The 13,883-nt window shown below is 38.5% G+C and overlaps 1 protein-coding gene across 1 annotated transcript in view; it reads right to left on the reverse strand.

Annotated features, from left to right (window-relative positions):
- Nucleotides 1–369: 369 nt before the first annotated feature.
- Nucleotides 370–13,883, reverse strand: part of LOC110330169 (OX-2 membrane glycoprotein-like) — a 15,920-nt gene continuing 2,406 nt past the window's right edge. The window contains exons 2-6 of the mRNA XM_021210130.2: nucleotides 12,958–13,296; nucleotides 12,023–12,319; nucleotides 5,054–5,165; nucleotides 3,318–3,444; nucleotides 370–507 (exon numbers count right to left, since the gene is read on the reverse strand). Of these exons, the coding sequence (XP_021065789.1) occupies nucleotides 3,324–3,444; nucleotides 5,054–5,165; nucleotides 12,023–12,319; nucleotides 12,958–13,296 (869 nt within the window). The 3' untranslated portion in view covers nucleotides 370–507; nucleotides 3,318–3,323. The remainder of the gene's footprint in view (nucleotides 508–3,317; nucleotides 3,445–5,053; nucleotides 5,166–12,022; nucleotides 12,320–12,957; nucleotides 13,297–13,883) is intronic.

Consider the following 13,883-nt stretch of genomic DNA (forward strand, 5'->3'; position numbering starts at 1 on the left):
TGCTTCTTGTATGTTTACGTGCATCTCTTTCTTTAGGTTAGGGATTTTTTTTCTGTAATTTTGTTAAAGACGTTTGCTGTCCTTTTGAGTTGGAAATCAATACTCTCTTCTATACCTATGGAATCAATACTCTCTTCTATACCTATTATTCTTAGGTTCAGACTTTTCATTGTGCCCTGGATTTCTTGAATGTTTTGAGTAGGGACTTTTTGCTTTTTGTATTTTCCTTGACTATTATGTGATGTCTTCTTTGGTTTCTTCTACACGTGAGACTATCTTTTCTATCTTTTGTATTCTTCTGGTGATGCTTACATCTGTGACTCCTCCTGTCCTTCCTCGGTTTTCCATCTCCAGGGTTGTTTTGTTCAATTCCTTCACCTGTTTGACTGTATTGCGTCAGGTATTGGGACTGGGTTTTGGGTTTCATCTGTGATTCTGGGTGTGCGGGTTGGTTTGCAACTGGGATGTTTCCTAATTGGGTGGGGACTCAAGGCAGAGGCTCTTCTCCTGGCACAGGTGAAAACTGGAATTAGCAATTTTCTTAAAGTGTTATTTTCCCAAACATCAATCACCTTTTTATGATAAAAAAATTTAAAAATCAGAATAATAAGACATTTCGTATACTTAATAATATCCTTAATAGCCAGCGTTTAATTCATTTAAATTTATAAATGAAAAATATAAAGTGGTTTTCCCTGATATTTAGCATAAAAGTGAGATATAAAGTTGGGAAACAGAATCCACATAAATATTTGTCTTAGTTAGGGTTACTATTGCTCTGATGAAACACCATGAGCAAAAGCAAGTTAGAGATATGATACTTTATTAGGCTTCCACTTCCATATCATGGTTCATCACTGAAGAAAGTCAGGACAGAAGATAAAATATGGCTGAAGCTAATGCAGAGGCCATGGAGGGGTGCTGCTTAGCTCGTTCCTCATAGCTTGCTCAGCCTGCTTTCTTATAGACTACAGAACCGTCTGCCCAGGGTGGTCATACCCACAATGGGCAACACCTTCCCACATTAGTAAATAATTTAGAAAATGTCCAACAGCTAAATAGTATGGAGGCATTTTCTCAATTTAGATCCCCAACTTTGATTCTAGTTTGTGTCAAGTTGAAATAAACTATCCTGGAAAGTATTATATGTGAGAGATGGCCGTGTTCACGGAGAGCTATCAGAATAAATGGCAAGATTGAATCTTTAACATTTAGCAAGGATTCCAAACACAAATTAACTTACAATACCAAGAAATTATCTCAACCACTAACAGTCACCAAGATTTCACTTAAAAAAAAAATAAGTATCATTCATGATAGTGAACAACCACAAAGAACCAAGAAATTACAAAAATTGTATACAGAGAAAAATGTGGGCTTTCCTAAATAGGAAGACTTGAATAAACATATAACAAGATAAGGTGAGAAAAATAACATTGAAAGGGATTGCAGCCTTCCCACAGTTTTCTACAGCTAAAAATCATAACCATCCAATAGAGTAATCATTAAAGATGCACCCACTGAAAGATAACTTGTATTCATAAATTGAGAGAACTCAGATCATCAAATAACTGTACTACTAAAAGGATGCAAAGAGTTGGTACAGTTTCCATGATATTCTATCCAGAACTAGCAGAAGAACCCAAGATATTTCTGGGGCAGTGAAACCTCATCCCTTGTTAGAGGCACTGTACTTCTTGACTTCAAAATATACCATGAAGCAGTAGTTCATTACAACAGCATGGAATTTGCAAGACACAAGCTCATAGGCGAACAGAACAATAGAGACTGTGAAAAACCCATACATCTACAGAGAACTGATTTTCAATAAAGGTGGTAAGGACACACTCAGAGGTACAATCAGATGGACAGTGTTTTTTTAATATTGTCAGAGAAATAGGATACCCTACAAGGAAAACAGTTATTAATAACAGCACAGAGACCATCTTCAGAAATGAAGAAAATATTCACAAACTGCGTATCTCACAGTTTGATATTTGAAAACTTATAAGGAACTTAAGAACTCAAGAAAAATAAATCACTTGATTTATGAGTAATAAACCTTAATAGACATCTATCAAGGGAGGCATACATAGTGGCTAATAATAAAAGAAAAGAAAAGAAAAGAAAAGAAAAGAAAAGAAAAGAAAAGAAAAAAATGCTTAACATCAGTAATCATCAGGGAAATACAAATAAAAGTTACCAGAAGATAGCAGTTTAGTTCATAAGAATAGTTACGATCAAAGACTCCAAAGAAAAAGGCTGTGTGCATGTGAAGAAGGAAAACTTGTAGGTGAAATGTAACATTAGTATGGTCATTATGGAAGACAGTAGGAAGGCTTCTATAAAAGGAAAAAACAGAAGTGTTATATAATCAATCGTGTGTGTGTGTGTGTGTGTGTGTGTGTGTGTGAGAGAGAGAGAGAGAGAGAGAGAGAGAGAGAGAGAGAGAGAGAGAGAGAGAGAGAGAGAGAGAGAGAGAGAGAAGAGAGAGAGATGTGATATACACACAGAAATATGGAAAAGAAATCGATATATTTAATATGTTGAGGAGACATCTGTATTCCCATGTTGTCTGTGGCACTATTCATAACACGTGAGAAATGAAGTAATATCTATCTATAATGATGAATAGATTAAGAAATTTTAATACACCCACCTGTATAAATATTATTTAGCCACAAAAAGGAAATTCTGGCATTTTTCAACCACACGAATGGAACTAGGTGTTCATCCATGTTAAGTAAATAATCTAGGAGCACAAAGACAAGTTCTATATAATCTTGTAGGTCCCTGTTAAGGAACCTAAAAATTCATGTCATAGAGTTGAGAGTAGAATGGTCATTCTTAGAGGCTGGATTAGTAGAGGGTAGGAGGGGTAAGGAGAGGTTGATCAAAAAGACTAAGCTACAAATAGAGTGAGACTTCTTTGTGATAATGCACAGAAGGGTAATTATAGATAATGATAAAGAGCTACATTTTTTTTTAATCAAGAGGAAGAGATTTCAAAAAAGAAATGATAAATGTCTGTATAAACATACGTTTAATGTGTTATCAAAATACCTACTACTTCATAAACATCTATAATTTTTATGTATCAGTTCAAATAATTCTAATTTTAGTTTCACAACTTAAAGACATTAATATTGATAAAAAAAAACCTCACTTGAATTTACTGCTTCCTGGAATAGGATAATATAGTAAAACAAGTATTTATCTCAGCTTATTTCTAAAATGATAATTGCTACTAGCCAATACATGATTTAATTTGAAATTATAAATCATAAAAAAATCTAGTGACATAAAAATATACATACTTCCAGTTATGTCTGTCTGGTGGTGTCTGTTATTAGGTTCTCACTCTCTGTTAATGGTGGTATGGACATCAGAGTTGACATTTTATTAGAATTCTGTATTGGTGATGGTTCAAGCAAGTTCTCTGACCTAGAGAAAACGTGACAGTTACAGAAATAAACTGAATACTGACCATACACTCATCATGGCAGCACATTGTAAAAGCAGGCTATCAATAAAAAATTGAAGACATTCATATACAAATCTCTTTGAACACTTGACCAATATATTGCAACTTACCTAATGTTTTTAATTTAACATAATGAGAGCAATAGTTTAGAATGTATCTCCATGGAGGCCATATCACTATATCACAAAACTTATCCTCTGTCCCACAAACCCTAAATTCACACGTGCAGATATTTAATTATCTTACTCCCTAGGATATAAAGTAGGCATTTAAAAATTACAGTGTTCAAACAGGGTTCTGAATCCTCTCTGCAAAGGTTGTTCTCCCGCTGCTTTTGTGCGTATTTGTACAAGATTTCTTTAATGCTAAAACCCTTGCCATGAGCAAGATAAGTCCTTCTTTTTTCTTCACAGCTGTCACTCAGGAAATCTGCCTGTTTTCAACATAACCTAATCCTGCTTCCTCCTCTTTTCTACTCCTCCTTATAGAGAGGCATCATTGGTCATCCAGACTAGTGTAGCATTCTGATCAAAATGCTTCTTAATTCCTGCCTTCTACCGCATCTCTTCCACCTCCCTGTGAAAGAGTCTTCTGGGTCATTTATACATAGGACTCTCCGGCTTCTTTACATGCCTCCAGGGCTTGAGATGATGCAGCACAAAATGTCACAGTAACTTTTTACATTTAAATATATGACAGTAGAACAAATCAGCATAGGGTCTAAAATGTCCAATATGACCCAAATGCTGATGATTATGTGTATAGTTTCTGCTGTCATTCACTCACTAGTATTTTCCTATTTATATTTTCCTCCTATTACATATTTCTGTTCACCAGGGGAGCTGGAAACATAACTGAATTTTTATTCTATTAATCCTATAAAGTAGGCTCACCATTTCACCTTACACCTCATCTAGACCTACCTCAGACTTCTCATTTTGGTCCCTTTGTGTTTGTTTGTTTGTTTGTTTGTTTGTTTGCTTGCTTGCTTTCTTGCTTACTTGTTTTTTTTTTTTTATGGTTTTGGCACTCAGGTACCCTTCCCATCTGTAGTCCTGACCTTATACTCTCTCCTGTGAAAATCTATTCTCAATAATGAATCTTAAACTTGGACTGAAGAAATGGCTCAGCAGTTTAGACCATTTGGTGCTGGTTCCAAGGACCCTGGTTCAGTTTCTAGCACCCGTATGGAGTTTCCATATCTGATTGTAACTCAAGTTTTAATACCCTTTTCTGCTCTCCACACACATGAGACACACATGTAGTGTACACACACAGACATGCACACACACACACACACAGGCAAAACACACAAACATATAAAATAAAAATAAATATATTCTTTAAAAAAGACTTACACTCAATTCACTATTTAAAAAAATGTTTGTCAACAGACTACTTTTATAATCATCTGATGTAAGAAAATGTCTAGCACATGGAAAAGTTTTCCTTGAATATTCTCTTCATGGTGGATTTTTCCAGACGCCTTAGAATTTTAAAAAATAATAACCCCCAACTAGCTCTATTGTACTTAACCTCTCTGTCACATCCAGTTATCATATATCTTACCTTTTCTTTTGGAAATAAATATATAGAACAGCATGGATGGTGCATGAAACCAAAAACAAAATGATTAATGCAATTGCAGTTATCATCCAGTTTAAACAAGGATTCGTGGTATCTGAAAAACATGAATCAGAATACATTATTTCTATGGTTACACTACGCTGCTATCTTGGGGCCTTGAATTTGTAAACCTTTCTTGTCTTGCTATAGCTTAATTGACATTCAGATTTACTCTATAGCAGGCTTTGTCATTAACATGGGATAAAAAGTAAGATCCTGGATGGCGGTTACTACTTCTCTTTATAATTAGGAATGTGCATGCTTTTCAGAGAGGCACTATGGTGTTACTTTTAACTGCACCAATGTGGTTTTATCTGTTTTTTACTATTATTTTCCAATAAGATATTACATAGCCATTTTAGATAGGTGGAGGAGATTGAATGTGAAGAATTTTATACAGAAAAGTGAACTCTTTTCTGAAGGTAATTCCACCAAAGCAGAAAAACTACATTTGGAATTTCACCAGAATGAGAAATTCACATCCCTAATATTTAACATAAAATGAGCAAGGCATAAGCTTCGTTTGCACTGATAAGTTGCCTATCATTGACACCTGCATTTTAATAAATAATTAAAATCAACCACAATAAAACAGAGACGAGATTTATAGAAGATACTTATGGCATTTAATTCATATAATCCAGTTTTATGAGTTAGGAGAATTGACCAGAAAAAGGATCTGGCCAACTTGAGTTTCAAGTAACAAACATAATGTTATCTCTAACATTTCTTGAGAATCTTTAAAAACAACATTAATACAAAATGGTTAAATGAAAAGCAGCAAAAATGTTGGCATAACCTTCAGTGTGAGGAAACAGAGACCATGTAACATGAACAGAAGCGTGAGCTCCTAGGGTACAGAATGAAGACAATTAGTGAAAGAAATGATAGAATACTTTCACCCTCTTATCCCCAGATACAACTGAAAAGAAAAAAAAAAACTCAGTTAAAATAGGCAATGAGGAAAATCCTTTGAAAGGACAAGTAATTTTAGCCCACCAACCTCCATGTCTGGTGGAACAGGGACTCAGGGCTCCTCACCCCCTTCTGCTGAAATGTTTTCTACTTATGCATCCAGGGAAAGTAGGAAACCTTGCCTAAAGTTGTGTATCCAGTCCCCTGGTGACACCCAGTGCTCAGTGGATATTGCCACTGATGACGCTGGTTAAAATAAGTGGGTCATGAGACCAAAAGTCATGAACCTACAAGAGTAGGCCATGGGAAAAAGAGGTGTGTGATGGAATTATGAGAGTGGGAGAGACATGAGAAAGGAGAGGAGAGGAATCAGAATTTATTGATACGTGTATGAGATTTCCAAAAATGTATCTTAACTAATAAAAATGAAAAATTTCTGAAAGCAAATTTTAAATTAAAAGCTTGCTTCTTCCTAAAGAAATGTTCAAAGTCCTTAGTGATCAGATGCAAATCAAAACCACCCTGAGATTCCACCTTACACCATTCAGAATGGTTAAGATCAAAACCTCAGGTGACAACACATGTTGGAGAGGATGTGGAGAAAAAGGAACACTCTTTTGTTGCTGGTGCGATTGCAAACTGTTACAACCACTCTGGAAATCAATCTGGAGTTTCCTCAGAAAACTGGAAATAGATCTCCTTGAAGCCTCAGCTATACCATTCTTGGGAATATACCCAAAAGATGCCCCACCATGCCACAGGGGCTCATGTTCCACTATGTTCATAGCAGCCCTATTTGTGATAGCCAGAAGCTGGAAACAACCTAGATGTCCCATGACAGAAGAATGGATACATCCTGAGTTTTTCAGGCAAATCGATGGACCTAGAAAATATCATCCTGAGTGAGGTAACTCAGACCAAAAGGTACTCCTAATAAGTGTATATTAGCAAAGAAAGAAAAAAAAGTACAGAATACTCAAGATACAGTCCACAAAACTCAAAAAGGTCAACAAGCTGAAGTGCTCAAGTGAGGATTCCTCAATCCCACTTGGGAGAGAGAAGAAAGCAATTACAAGTGGGAAGGGAGGGAGGGACCTGGGAGGGAAAATGGACAAGGTAGGTGGGAGTGGGGGGGGAGGGGAACCTGATCTGATATTGGGTGAGGGAAAAGGACTGAAGCCCTGAGGGCCAGCAGAAAGAATGGAAACAGGCAACCTCTGGAAATAGGAGGTTAGGGGGACCCTCCAGAATGCACCAGAGACCTGGGAGGTGAGAGACTCCCAGGACTCAAAGGGAGGGATCTTAGATGAAATGCCTGACAGTAGAGAGAGGGAACTTATAGAGACCACCTCCAGCAAGAAGACAGGACATCAAATGAGGGATGGGGTTGCCATCCCACAGTCACATCTCTGATCCATATTTGTTCCTGTCTGAAAGAATTACAGGGGTGGAAAGGAGAGGAGCCTGAGGAAAAGAAGGTCCAGTGACAGGCCCAAAGTGGGATCCAGCTCTAGGGGAGGTCCCAAGGCCTGACAGCTTTACTGAGGCTATGGAATGCTCACAAAAAGAGATCTATCATGACTGCCCCCTGAAAGACCCAACAAGCAGCTGAAAGAGTCAGATGCAGATATTTGCACCCAACCAATGGACAGAAGCAGCTGACCCTAATTGTTGAATTAGGGAAAAGCTGAAAAAGGCTCAGGAGAAGGGTGAATCTGTAGGAGGACCAGCAGTCTTAATTAATCTGGATCCCTGAGATCTCTCAAACACTGAACCACCAAACAGACAGCATACACCAGCTGATATGAGGCCCCCAACACACATAGAGTAGAGGACTTCTGGGTCTGTGTTCATCCAGAGAAGATGCACCTAACCCTCAAGAGACTTGAGGCTCCAGGAAATTTAGAGGTAAGGTGGAGTAGGGGGTTGGTCAACCATATGGAGACAGGGTGTAGTGGGCAGGAGGTGTGGGATGTGCAGCAGATGGAGGGTGGATGGGGGGGCACAGGGAATGGAATATGGAGTGCAAAAAATAAATTAAAAATAAATCATGAAGGGAAAAGAGAGAAGGAAAAAGAAAAGAAACTCTGGAGATATGTCCAGTTTGAGATTTGAGCACCTGCCTAGCATGTTCAAGGCCCATGGCTTCAGTTCCAACTCACCACTCCCAAAAGAGAGAGAGAGAGAGAGAGAGAGAGAGAGAGAGAGAGAGAGAGAGAGAGAAAAAGATTTAGAAATCCCTAAGGTCCTAAATGGGATAAGAAGACAACAGAGAACAGGGCAGTGAAAGAGAAAGACACAGTAGAACAAAGTAGATTTACACACACACACACACACACACACACACACACACACACACGAAATGACATAATGAAATCTAATTCCTAATTCTTTGGTATCTTAACAAAGAGGAAAGTTAATGCAACAATATTAAAAGGTGCAACCTACAAGACATGCTTGGGTCATGGTGGCAGTCCCTTGTGAGTAGCTTAAGGTCATCATAATGGGAAGGAGTCATTGTGACAGCATTGCTGGTCCTGGGGATTTTCAGCTTCCTTTTGTTCACATGGTGCATCCTACCATGCAAAGCCTTCCAATTACTGACCAACTCTGCTACATGTAGGTCCCCAGTGTTGGATTTCCTATCCTTTTACTAGAACATTAAGTCACCTATTATACTGTTTGTTATTCACAAGTGAAAAAATATGAGAAGAAAAATCGGGCAAGCCACCAAGGTGAAAAGTGTGTTCCCAAGAGCAGTACCAAAGCTAAGAGCTTGTTGTAGACAAGAACTTTCTGAACAGAACTCCAAGAGCACACCAACTATCCCCAAGAACAGAGAGATCGAACTGCATGAAATAGGTGATTTCACAGTAACAGAATCTATCAGAGCAAATGACCCACAGCCACATTTCATTTAAGACATGAGCTAACACCCAGAATTTACAAAAGAACTGAAAAATAAACAAACCAACACCTAAGCTGCCAGTCAAAAAAATGGGTTAACAAAAATGAAAAAACATTAATACCCAATCGTGTGTATGTGTGTATGTATGTGTGTGTGTATGCATATATATGCATATATATATTTGTTTTCTTTGACATTTGATTTATGGTCATTTCATATAAATCAGTGTTTTGCCTGAATATTTCTTTGCATCCCTTTTGTGTGTGTGGTGCCCACAGAGGCTATAAGATGATGTCAGATCTTCTGATCTTCTGGAGTTGGAATTACTGAGAGTTCTTAGCTGCTAAGTAGGTGTTGGAAGTTCAGTCCTATCCTCTAGAAGAGCAGACAGTGCTCTTACTCACTGAACCATCTTTCAAACCATGTAGTAAGTACTTTTTAAAGTACTCAATGCCCCCAGTCTTTGGGGAAATGCAAATTATAACTACTTAAAAACACATTTTTGACCCAATCAGAGGACTATTAAGAAAAAAATCTGACTAGCCAGGACCAATGCCTTTAATCCAAGCATTTCAGAGACACAGGCAGGCAGATCTCTGTGAGTTCAAGGCCAACTTGATAAACATAGGGATTTCCAGGACAGCTAGAGCTACATAGTGAGACATTCTCAACATGCTCCTCCCACAAATGAAAATAAGGAATCTAACAATCAATGTTCAAGAAGATGTGGGGAAAGAGGAATGTTAACTCACTGCTAGTGGAGCTACAAGTACTTTGGAAATTGGTTTTGAGGCTCCACAAGAAATTAAAAAGAATTACCCAATGGTCTAGCTAGACTCCAGATTCCAGACTCTACCATAGAGGCACTTGTATGTCCATACTTATTGCTGCTATATTCAGAGCCAAGATGTTCATCAACAGATGAATGACTAACAAAAACATGGTATATATATATATATATATATATATAGAGAGAGAGAGAGAGAGAGAGAGAGAGAGATAGAGAGAGAGAGAGAGAGAGATTATTCTATTGAATTTGTAGAATTTCATCAAAATGGAGAATGTTCATGAAGAGCATGAACATTAAGAAAGGAAAAAACAAACTCATAGTGACAAAACCCCTTATATTCTACCTCATATGTGTATTCTAGACTGTGTGTGTATGTGTGTGTGTGTGTCTGTGCATGTGTGTGTCTGTGTGTGTGTCTGTGTGTGTGTGTGTGTGTGTGTGTGTGTGTGTGTGTGTGTGTACAGGCCTAACTGTGATTAAAGTCTTTTGTAAAAATCTGGAAAAGAGAATGAGAGAGACTAATCCTACTAGGTGTATACCTAATAAAAGAGGTGGGATCAGGGTGTGGGCACATGGACCATGAACCCCGAAAGAGGAAGTAAATCAAGAGTGAGGAGGCTCTAAGGCAGGAGGCACCAGGTGGCAAGGACATAGGGAAAATGGGAGGAAGGAAAACCACAAAAATTCACTTGGTTTTCAAATGTCATAATAAAATATACTGATCTAGAAAAGACAATTATTCCTAGTGATATTCACCTATCCTTGCAGACCACAGCCTAGCATAATCGCCATCAGAAAGGTTTCATCTAGCAACTGATGGGAGCAGATGCAGAGACCCACAGGGAAACACTGGGCAAGGCTCTGGGAATCTCTTGGAATAAGGGAGGAAGACTGGTAGGAGCCAAAGGGATCAAGAACACCAGAAGAGCATGGTTCACAGAATCAACTGCCCAAGGCTTACAGTAGCTCACAGTCTGGGGGCCTGCATGAGTCTGTACCAGGTCCTCTGTATAGATGTTATGGTTGTGTAGCTTGGTGTTTTTGTGGGACTCAGGACTGCCTCTGGCTTTTTTGCCTGCTTTTGGAACCCTTTTCTTCCTACTGGGTTACCTCATCCAGCCTTGATATGTGTGTGCCTAGTCTTATTGTACTCTCTTATGCTATGTTTGATTGATATCTATGCAAAGCCTGTTCTTTTCTGAAAAAAAAAAAAGAATAGAGGAGGAGTGGATTTGAGGGAGAGAGAATGGGAGGAAAGAAGGAAGGGAAAACTGCGGTTGAGATGTAAGATATGAGAGAAAAAATTAATTAATTAATTAACTAAAAAATGAAATTTTAAAGTGAGGAAGAGTCAATGGCTGTCACCAAATTGATGAAGAGAACCAAACTACCTAACATTAATTAAAATGTTATGAAAAGGTTTTAAAAAAAATATGTGACAGAAAAATAAAAAATGGCTATCATTGCCTCAGATAAAGAAAAAACAAAAACAAAAAACTATGAAAGAAAAAAAAAACCAAAAAGCCAACAAAACACAAGCAAACACAGTAAGGCAAAGAGTATATTTAATTACCCCTGTTGCAGCATGCAAGATTAAGGTGGCGAGTATCTGTGCTCTTTGATTTGACTTTGTAAATAGCATCTTTCTCTACAGCACTAGTTGTATTGGTACTCACTATGTAGACCTGGCTGGCCTTGAACCCACAGAGATCCTTGTGATTCTACCTCCCAAGTGCAGTGATTAAAGTGTGTACTACTAAACCTGGCTTCATTGTTTGATTCTTTAATCACATGTGTACTTTACACTGATTTACTTCTTCAAAATTAGGTGGCTTGTATGAATATTTTTCATAACGGATTTTTAAAAGACAAATCTCTTTTCTCTCCCCTCTCTTTCTTTCATGTGTGTGCATGTATGTGTGGGTCTGTGTGTGTGTAAGTGCATGCTTGCTTGTGTACTTGTGTGTGTGTGTGTGTGTGTGTGTGTACTTGCATGTACTATGGAAGCCAGAGATAAACCAGAAAAGCTGTCCAACTTGTGGTTTTGATAACATTATTTTATCTTAGAGCATTTAATTGAGAGCAGAGGGTCACTGATTATTCTAGGCTGTCTGGCCAGTGGGTCCCCAGAATTCACCTTCACTTGCTTGCCCGGCATTGGAATTAAAAGCACACGCCCACAACTGGCTTTTCCTGTGGGCATCAAACTTGAGTTCTGTGCTTTCGTGACAAGTATTTTACAGAGTAATCTGTTTTCCCCGCACCAGATGCCCTTTAACCTCACTGTCACCTTACTTACCTCCTTGGTCGACTGGCAGATGAACTATCTTCTCTTCATATCTTATGGGGTGTGTCATGGACACAACCAGGTTATGGAGACCCAGGGACCTCGCAGTTTTCAAAGAGATGTTGTAGATTTTAGTGACAGTCACTGTGGCATTGGCGTTCTGAACATAGTACTCTTGTGGGTGCACTGTGATTTGTGAAGGGTAAATGGAGATTCTAGGGGCAGGCTTTCCCACAGCTGAACAAAGAAGGCTATAAAGATCTTCAGAGTCAGGAGCAGACTGGAGTTCCGTTACTAGTCCAGATACAGCTGAGGCAAAGAGAAGGAAGCAAAATTACTACAAAAGCAAGTCATATCAAATTCTCTGCTGTGAGAGGGTGGCGTTTCCCCCAATTTCTATATGACACACAATTGCTGAAAACACATCCCTAGCTGATACCCCCTGACAGATGTCACAGAACTTCCAATACCTTTCCCTTTGTCCACTGACTACTGTCTCAACTTCCATGCATCTATAAATTATGTTATATACATCCCAGCACTCTACCTTTATAGCAGCGTAATACAGAACTCATGTTCTTACCAGTACTGCGGTTTTGCTTACTTAAGACTGGGAAATACAAATTCCCTTAGTTTTCACCTTCCATTGTTGTTCTCTGGGGTCTCTATCTTTTCTCACACCTTCTTCTCCATTCAATGCTCTGATACCTTCTGGCTTTTCTCCACTTGATGGAAGCCAGAGCAGCATGATTAAAGAAATGACAGGAGGTGGGAGACAGTGCTGCCTGAGCGTACGAAGTTATTAGTGAATCTAATAACTTGGGTTAATCATTATCAGCTTTTCATTATATAACTTTCTTTCTCTGAACAACGTCCTTAAAAGCTAAAGCTATAACTCTGTGAGGTACGCCCCCATAATGGAACCCTTGAGGAAAGGGGTTATATACTTAAAATGGTGAGGCAGGTTTGTCCTCCATGGCTGCCGTGTGGAAAAGTGTTAAACAGACACTTGTAGCAGGCTTCATCTTCAAATGTCACTCCTTGGATAGTCATGAAGGAGGCGCTGGGGTCCAGAGTCTTGCACTGCAGCCTATTTACATATGGTGGGAGAATTTTTTCTCCATATGTATGGCTGTAAGTGCCAATATTGTGAGGCAAAGAGCCTTGGATTTTCTGCCAGGTGACTTGCAAAACATTTGCCAGACTTGTGAGATTGCAGAAGATGGTCACGTTTCTTCCCAGGACAGCTGTTTCATAATTCTTGTGCTTTATTCTCTGTGAAGACTCTGAAAATGAGGTTAAGCATTAAGGAAAATATAGATGCACACTACTCCAGATGCCCTAACAGCACTTCTCTTTGCCTTATGATAACCATTTTTTATTACTTCTTCTATACAATAGGAAATGGCACACCCTATACCAAGGATGTATTATTACAAGCAAGTTTGTATCAAATAGTTTTCCAAAACTGCAGTGAATCTAAGCTGTACAAAATAATGAGGAACATCTTAAACACATGAAGCACATTTGTTAGAGAAGCCCTGTGTTCATCAGGAAGATCAGGGCTCATGCTTCACATGGGCTGATCTGAAGGACTGTGGTCTTCTAGCAATATTTTACTTTCCTGTAGCTCAGCATGTTCAGCTCCATAACAGCCTTAACTGACACGACCTGACTCACAGTGTCGAATCAAATGAGAGCACAAGGTCATATGACAGTTAAAACCACTACAGACATTTTAGTTTTCATAAGTAGTTTGTTCCTAGCCTTCAGCTACCCAAATTAGGAAGAAGAAGAAGAAGAAGAAGAAGAAGAAGAAGAAGAAGAAGAAGAAGAAGAAGAAGAAGAAGAAGAAGAAGAAGAAGAAGAAGAA

Source organism: Mus pahari, chromosome 12 (assembly GCF_900095145.1).
Source record: "Mus pahari chromosome 12, PAHARI_EIJ_v1.1, whole genome shotgun sequence".
NCBI lineage: Eukaryota > Metazoa > Chordata > Mammalia > Rodentia > Muridae > Mus > Mus pahari.